The sequence below is a fragment of the Puma concolor genome, chromosome B2 (assembly GCF_028749965.1).
Source record: "Puma concolor isolate L17-30 chromosome B2, mPumCon1.1.hap2, whole genome shotgun sequence".
Taxonomy (NCBI): domain Eukaryota; kingdom Metazoa; phylum Chordata; class Mammalia; order Carnivora; family Felidae; genus Puma; species Puma concolor.
In genome coordinates, this window is record NC_141671.1 from 121129324 (window position 1) to 121137373 (window position 8050).

Here is an 8050-nt window from a genome sequence, read left to right on the forward strand (position 1 = left end):
AATCCTATGTCGTGGTCACTATTCTATGATGCCTCTTCACCTAATAGGAGTTAATAGTTTAGTCTAGTGTAATGTTCGTCGACATTTACAGACACTTTCTTGATTATGATGTAGGAAGATTTTACACACACTGTCAGAAATGATGGAAGAAAACAAATGAAGTTATAAAAATACCTTTATGAAATTCATAGTCATCAACATATTAACATAAAAGGAGTCTCCTAATTATGTTTTAAAAGCTCTACACCTGGTTCTTTCTTGTGTTTAATGAGAACTGGACTGAATGTAGCAGAGATAAAGATATTACTTAAATCCTTTAAAGAGATCTTATTAACATTCATATGTATCTGATATTGTTTAACTTTTAAAATATATTTCTTAATGGGGCACCTGGGTGGCTCAGTTGGTTAAGCCTCCAACTTTGGCTCAGGTCATGATCTCACAGTTCGTGGGTTCGAGGCCTGCATTGGGCCCTGTGCTGACAGCTCAGAGCTTGGAGCCTGCTTCGGATTCTGTGTTTTCCTCTCTCTATGCCCCTCCCCCACTTGTGCTCTGTCTCTGTCTCTGTCTCTCTCAAAAATAAACATTTAAAAAAAATTAAATATATTCTAAAAATGTTTTAAAACAGCTTTTAAGGATAAGACCATAATTGTTGTCCTTTATGAAGTATCTACCCCTTATTTTGAAAATGCAAAATATTTGGCTTACGTATATCTTATGTTTAGTCCTTTTAACTACTCTGAATAGTAGGTATTAATATCCAGTTTAAAAAAATGAAAGTCTTGGGGCACCTGGGTGGCGCAGTCGGTTAAGCGTCCGACTTCAGCCAGGTCACGATCTCGCAGTCCGTGAGTTCGAGCCCCGCGTCAGGCTCTGGGCTGATGGCTCAGAGCCTGGAGCCTGTTTCCGATTCTGTGCCTCCCTTTCTCTCTGCCCCTCCCCCGTTCATGCTCTGTCTCTCTCTGTCCCAAAAATAAATAATAAACGTTGAAAAAAAAAATTAAAAAAAAAAAAAAAAATGAAAGTCTTGGGGTGCTTGGGAGGCTTAATCGGTTAAGCAGCTCTCGATTTCAGTTCATGAGCTTGAGATCCAGCGCACCCTTGGGCTCCACGCTGAGCATGGAACCTGCTTAAGATTTTCTCTCTGTGTCCCTCTATCCCTCCCGTACTCATGCTCTCACTCTCTCTCTGTCTAAAAAAAAAAAAAAGGAAGGAAAAAAAAATAAATGAGAATCTCAAGGCTGTAGAGATTAAGTAACTTATAAACATTAGCACTAAGTGTAAGCCAGTCTTACAGAAGACCCATACTGTTCCTCACATACCTCACATTGCCTTCTCGTATACAGACTTGAATATCATGAATAAGGTTCAAGATAGCCTTATGATTGAGGCTATAAGAATGATTGCTGCATTGATTTGACCTAGAAAGTTCAGAGAATGGACAACAGAATGAGAAACACAAAAGAATAGTTGGTGTTTTTTTTTTTTTTCAAATCACTGGATTAGAATAGCAGAAAAAAGAATTCAGAAGACAAAAAGTGGTAATTAGCTAGCTGTATCAAAAGTAGCTATGGAATGACATCGCCAGGAAAGAGAAGAGTAAATATTTCACAAGACAATTAATCAAACTCAAGGCTAATATATCCAAAGCAAAAGGTTTATTGGTAACCCTCCATTTTCTCTTCCTGGCGAAAGTGGTGGAAAGAGCTACAAGAACATAAGACTGAATTGTTCTTCAAGGCCAGGTGACAGGCAGCTGGTTCATGGTTAATTGCTGGAGCCCCATTGGAGTTGTAAATACTGTTAGTCTTTGCAGTTTCATGACAGATACCTGAAGAACACAGATGTTTATGTAGTGAGTCAGAAGTTTATTTCTTGGAACCTTTTTTACATATTCACTAGATAAACACTGAGCAACAATGATTTGCATGGAAAATCTGTTTAACAGAGAAATAGACATGTGTAGTGGTTTCTTGAGGTCTCGATTCTCTGTCACACACAAAAAAATTCTATCCCTCTGTCCCACTTACTAGCTGTGTCTGTGTTTTCCTGTCAGTACAAGGCATGTAAGGTTCTTGGGACAAGCTTATTGTATAAGTTAAATAAGTGGATGTACAGTTGACTCTTGAACAACATGGGTTTGGACTGCATGGGTCTGCTTATACATGGAATTTTTTTATAAATATAGTACAATATTATAAATATATATTCTCTTATGGCTTTCTTAATAAACATTTTCCCTCGCTTACATTCTTAAATTGTAAGAATATAGTATGTAATACCTGTACAAAATATGTGTTAATTGTTTATATTATCAAGGCTTCCCATCAATAGTAGGCTATTAGTAGTTAATTCTGGAGGGAGTCAAAAGTTATACATGGATTTCCAACTGTGGGTGAGGTCAGCACTCCTAATCCCCACGTTGTTCAAAGGTCAACTGTATATAAAACACTTGGCATGGTGCCTAGAACAGAATAAGAAACCAAACAATAGTTGCTATTCATACATACATTGTAAGATGTAATGTTCTGCTGACTCTTCTCAAAAGGAAACCAATATCCAAATTTGTCTCGAGTATTGGTCTCTCGATGCTGTCAGGATGATTGATCCCTGAAGGCCACTAAGCAGAGTCCAATGGGAGAAGAACCAGTGTCTGACTTGTAGCCGTGGAAGGCTGGTATTTAGGTGTGGGCTCTTGTCTTTGGTCCCTTTTAATCTGGCCAACCTCGTGCTTCAGCAGCGTAAAACTATTTCTTCCAAAGGTTTTCATTTGCAGAAACAAGAAGACCCTTGAGGCCAATAACTTGATATTTATTTTTAAATGTTTCAAAATAAAAATAATAGTGTGAGGCTTTGCTTCAGCTTTCTTTCTGAAATGACCCTTGACAGGAACTGGAAATAGTTCTTGTCAATGCAGCCATTATCTCTTGTGACCAAACGGGATGTGGGAGGTAGGGTGGAATTTCTGAGTGCTTTGTACATAGGAATAAAATGTCTGTCACTTAGTTAAAATAAATTATTGATTTTTAAATCAAATCAAAATATTGAGTCAAACAAGCAGGTACTGTACTTGGATTTTCCCTTATTTGTAAGAACTGTTTTTCACCATTTTATGAATAGTGGGAAAAAAATAAGGAGTTATAAATAGCAAAAAACATGTTTTGGGCTCCATGAAATCCATACAGGCAAATAATTATAGGGCAGTCTGAAAAAAAACAAAAGTTTAAATTACCATTGTTTCCTAGGAAAATGATTCTCATTCTTGCCTTATCAGGTAAGCAAGCTGACAGAATGTTCAGAGTACTTAGGTCCCATTCCCACTGGATGCTGGTACATGAAGCTTAAACCATTCCTTCCTCACACCAGCCTTCTCCTCTTCTTGGGAACAAGGTTGTTAAGTGTCCTCAGCATCCCTCAGGACTTGGGCTTGGGCACCTGGAGAGCAAAGCAAATGACTGGGTGAGCTGGAAGGGAAATAGAGGAAGCTGGACATGTATTAAAGTGGAATAATGACAGATGCTTTAACAGGGCAATTGTTGATTTCTTCCAGTTATTGAGATGACACAGTCTGGGGTGACCATGTTGTTGCTTCAGGATGTGCCAAATTTAAGTATCCATGGCCTGGGAGTAAAGAAAATAAAAGAATGAGCAATGAATGATCACATTTGCTTCTTGCTTAAATTTCCTCCAAAGCTCTAATTGTTTTAAGAAATAACTTCCAAATCCTCAGCCTGAGATTCTGGCGTTTTCTTGCTCTCGCTTCTACCCACTTATCCAGTTCGTGTGGTTGTCTTTTTTTCTTTGAACCTTGGACTTCACATGCTCTACTCAAAAAAAAAAAAAAAAAAAAAAAAAAAAAAAAAAAAAAGCAGTATCACTGGACTATATCAGAAATGTGTTTCTTTGCCTTGAATGTCATACTCCTTTTATCCAGAGTGCTCCTACTTCCTTTATTTCCTAGGCTAACTGATAAATCATCATTTAAAACACTCTACTCATACATGAATCTGGGTTGTGTGTACTTTCTGTGTTCTTTACTTTTGTCAGTCATTTCATTTGTCATATTATAATCCTGTTTTATTGTCTGCATCAATCACCAAGCCAGTGTCTTTGATTTGAGTGGTTTGATTTAATATGTGGGGCCTCATCTGTGGTCTGTTTTAAAAGCTCCCTGGTGATTCTGGGTTACAACAAGGATTAAAACCCACTGAACCAGACTGAGAGCTCCATGAAGACAGGATGGTTGACTGTCTAGTTCAACATCACACCCCATTTTCTAGCTCAGTGCCAGAAACACAGTAAATGCTCAGGAAATATCTATGGATCAAATGTCATTGTAGCCCCAATGCTTGATGTGGTATTAAGCATAATTGTTGAATGAATGAGTGAATAGCTTAAATTCTACAAGGATTACACAAATTAGTAAATCACAGATCCTATTTTTAAAAAATTACAGTTGGGAGCAAGTGAGGGGAACTGGAGAAGCACACATTCTGATATAATCACTTACACAACCAATGATAGAAATGTTTGCAGTGGTTGTGATGATTTGTTATGGAGAATCTCTCTCACGGTGAGGATTCTTCTTTCTGAATGCAGAAATTTTCCAAGTGGTTTGGCGGATGTCCAGTTAATTGAAGCTTTGAGCAAACTCCCTTTAAGTTTTTTAGAAAACTGCTAAATCTTCTGAGGTCATTCCAGACCATTTGCCTTTCTCTGTTATGCACTAAGGCAGGAAATGTTTTCCTCCGTTTTGAAATGAGCAATTCAAGGGGCCAGTAAAGAATGCATGTGGTGGGACGCGTTATCAGCCCCCTCCAGCTGTTTACCAGGGTCCTTTTCATTCTTAACAGGGACATCAAGTTCTTTTGGATACTAGTTAGGTTTTATACAAAAGACAAAATAAACATTTCCTGGAGGGCTTCAGAGGGTAACTACTCTTCCGTCTTATCTTGCATTTTCCTTCAATCAGAAAAGGAAAAAATAAGATTTAATGTGAGAGAGGCCTACCATTTATCAGGTTAGGCTGTAGTCAGTTGATACATTAAAACATTTTCTTGAGCCTGAAAGCAGTAAAACCTCTCCGTTTTCTCCATCTTGCTTGCTTAATTTTTTATGCTTGTGAATTGTCAGGGCCCCAGCCCAAGGTCATCTGAGAACAATAGTACCTGAGTCATTAACGTTCTTAAGGTCTTGTTTAGGAGGGGTTGTTTGGGGCTGCTGTAGTCTGACCTGAGTCATCCCACACTGGGCCAGGGAAGCTAAAAAACTGGACTCTTCCCAAAGGAACGGTTGTTATTATAGTGAATCTCCAGAAGGAAACGTCGTTAGTGCTAACTGAACATGTATTTTGCCTCAGATTTACTGTCGGGCAGGGACAGATCATGACCTTTTAATCAGAATAGGCTTAGATTGAGTTTTTTGGTACAAAATAAATTCGCTTCTGGTAGGATTTGCCAGAGACCACCCTGGGGGAAGGTTCGATGGTTCATTTGGAGATCTTGGGATTTGGAGTCAGGTAAGACTGAAGTTTAAATCCTGTCTCTTGCCAATGTACTATGTGAGTTAGGTAAGATACCTGTTTGGGGCTCAGGGTTCTCATGTATAAAAGAAAATAGCTAACAAAGAAATGCAATATCACTAATTTTGTCAGATGCTCCCTTGCCTAAAAAATATTAGTTAAAACTATGTTATGTGCTTTCCAAAAGTGTCCTCCTCCCACCCAGGTATTGTAATCTATGTTATTACAGAGAAGCATGTAGAGAATGACAAACACTTGAATAAGGTAGAACAAAAGAATATGATGGAAAAAGCATTGAATTTGGAATTGAAAGACCTCATTCTTAAACTCAACCCTAGCTGTGTGTCTTGCGGCTCGCTTGTAAAATAGAAGTAATATCTCCCTTCATATTATTATTGAGAAAGTCAGATGGCATAATGTTTATAGATCTACTTTGAAAGAGTCAAGAGCACAGTGCCCATATTAATTATTATGAAGGTTGTATTTCTTCTCCTACTAACCAAAACCAGGTTTAAGAGTGGGGAACGGTACACAGCTGGGAAAGGGGTATTTTTTCAAGCCAGAAAGGAAGGTGGTGATTCAGGATGTGATCTGAAAGCAGTGTTTACATTTTCGCAGCTGCCCCTTGGAGCGGAGCTAAACCTCATGTAGACAGCCCAGTGTTGGCTTTAGTGGGGCAGTTAGGGGCGGCTGAGATATAGACGTGCCTGGAAATAGAGCATTCCTGCATAAATTTTGTGTGATGTGCTCATGAAAAGGATTGTGTTGTGTAAAACTATCGAGAGCAAGACTGAGGACTTAAAGAGAACAGAGGTTTGTGGGAAGAGTAATAAAAATAGTGTCTATGTGCATTTATTTTAATGTCACAGTTCATAATAGTTCTTGAAGGCATCCATTACTGAAACAGACAGAATTTATTGGTGCTAAAAAGCTGCTCCAATGGGTAATCATTTTCCTGACTGTCCTCCTGAATCGTTCTGGAAGTCTTCCAAAACAGTCTTCCGTGAGTCATCTCTTACAAACTCATTTTCCAGCCTTCAGGTCCCATTGACTTGGCGTTTAGCATTTTTTGCACTTATATTTTCATTTTGTTAATTTCTGCAAGTATTAGGAAAATGGGTAGCCCTTCCACCTGGGCCTGGTCTTCAGTCCCCATCATACGAAGGTGGAACCTAAACGGGTCTCTCTTTTATACCGCATGCCCCCTCTCTTTGGGAGTCCAGAGAAAGAGCAGCAATGAGACTTGGGCGTTTTTGTTTGGAAGAAATCAAGTACACAAAATACAGGTAGAAATAGTGCAGATGTTAAATTGTCATACAAACGCAAAATTGCATATTCTTCCAATTGTCATTTGAAGCCCACATACAATGAGTCACTCATTTGGGTGATATCTCGGGAAATAGCATGGTCTGTTATTGTGAATGGAGAAAACACCATTTATCATTTATAGGCATTCACTCCAAGTAAGTTTATCAGAGAAACTCCGGTATTTTCTGATAAATTTTCCTGTGAATCTAAAACTGCTCTAGAAAAGAAAAAAAAAGATGAAAAAGAAAAAGAAAACAACCCCCCCCCCAAAAAAAAAGGCACAACAAACTGGGTGAGATGTGAGAACAAAGGACCATGGAAGTTTTGAGATGGGAAAATTACTTCAGACTTGGTTTTGGAAAGTAGGGGACAGAGATGGAGTAAGAGCTCACTAAGATGTCAAACCTGAGCTTGACCTTGAAGGAGAGGTCTTGGAGTCCACGTGGAAAGGAATGAGCAGCGGCACTGAAGCCACTGAAGAGGGGGGACATTCGGGTCACAGAAGTGGCGTGGTCAGGTTGCAAAGACGCAGGCGACTTGGTGGCAGCTGCTGTCATGTTAAATATTTCTTCCTGAACTTAGAGGGGAATTTGGACTCAACAGCATATTAATTAGAAGCTCTTTTAAGTGTTATTTATACATATTACTAATATGGGACACAGGAGATCTAGAAAAGAATGATGAAAAAATTAGTAAAATAACACCTTTAATATTCCTATTTAAAATGTTGATTTTTAGGCTTTTTTTTTTTTTTTTACTTTGTGAAGCGTTATTTTACACATTTAGCTTAGAAGTATTTTATTAGATATTTTCCCATGTCATTAAAATATTAGCCACACTTTCTTTTTAAAGTAAAATCATTAAATAATAATTAAATAATCATTTACCTAGAAACAGCATAATAGTTGAGCAGCTTCTAAGGGAGCTCTTGTGGTGAACGGATACCCCTCGGAAGCCTCTGATGCCTCATAGAGAAGGTCAAGAGAAAACAACAGCTCAGTGGGGTGAATTGTTGAAATCTGGAGGTGTAACTGGATGCATATTTTCTGATTCCTTTCTGTAAATCAGTTAAATATTCTTTTCCAATTTATTAATGTGACACTAAACAAAGAGAAGTTTAAAAAATTCACAGTCCTCATTCAGATACTACGTTCTTTTGATTTTATGATTTTGATGTAAAAATAAACAACATCATTGAGATAAAGGAAACACGAGGTGAGC

The 8050-nt window shown here is 38.2% G+C and overlaps 1 protein-coding gene and 1 long non-coding RNA gene across 4 annotated transcripts in view; one reads left to right on the forward strand and one right to left on the reverse strand.

Annotated features, from left to right (window-relative positions):
- Positions 1-8050, forward strand: part of LOC112862002 (uncharacterized) — a 314201-nt gene that overhangs the window by 107499 nt on the left and 198652 nt on the right. For 2 of the 3 annotated variants that reach the window (XM_086707866.1, XM_086707867.1), the window contains exon 1: positions 3360-5518. The exons of the other annotated variant lie outside the window; for it this stretch is intronic. In XM_086707866.1, the coding sequence (XP_086563992.1) occupies positions 5484-5518 (35 nt within the window). In that variant the 5' untranslated portion in view covers positions 3360-5483. Of the gene's footprint in view, positions 1-3359; positions 5519-8050 lie in introns of those variants that run through there. 3 annotated transcript variants of the gene reach the window in all.
- On the reverse strand, positions 1644-7994 carry LOC147581208 (uncharacterized). Its single transcript, XR_015251545.1, has 3 exons — positions 7717-7994; positions 3233-3621; positions 1644-1831 (listed from the first exon to the last, which is right to left on the reverse strand). It is a non-coding gene; the product is annotated as an uncharacterized LOC147581208 (long non-coding RNA).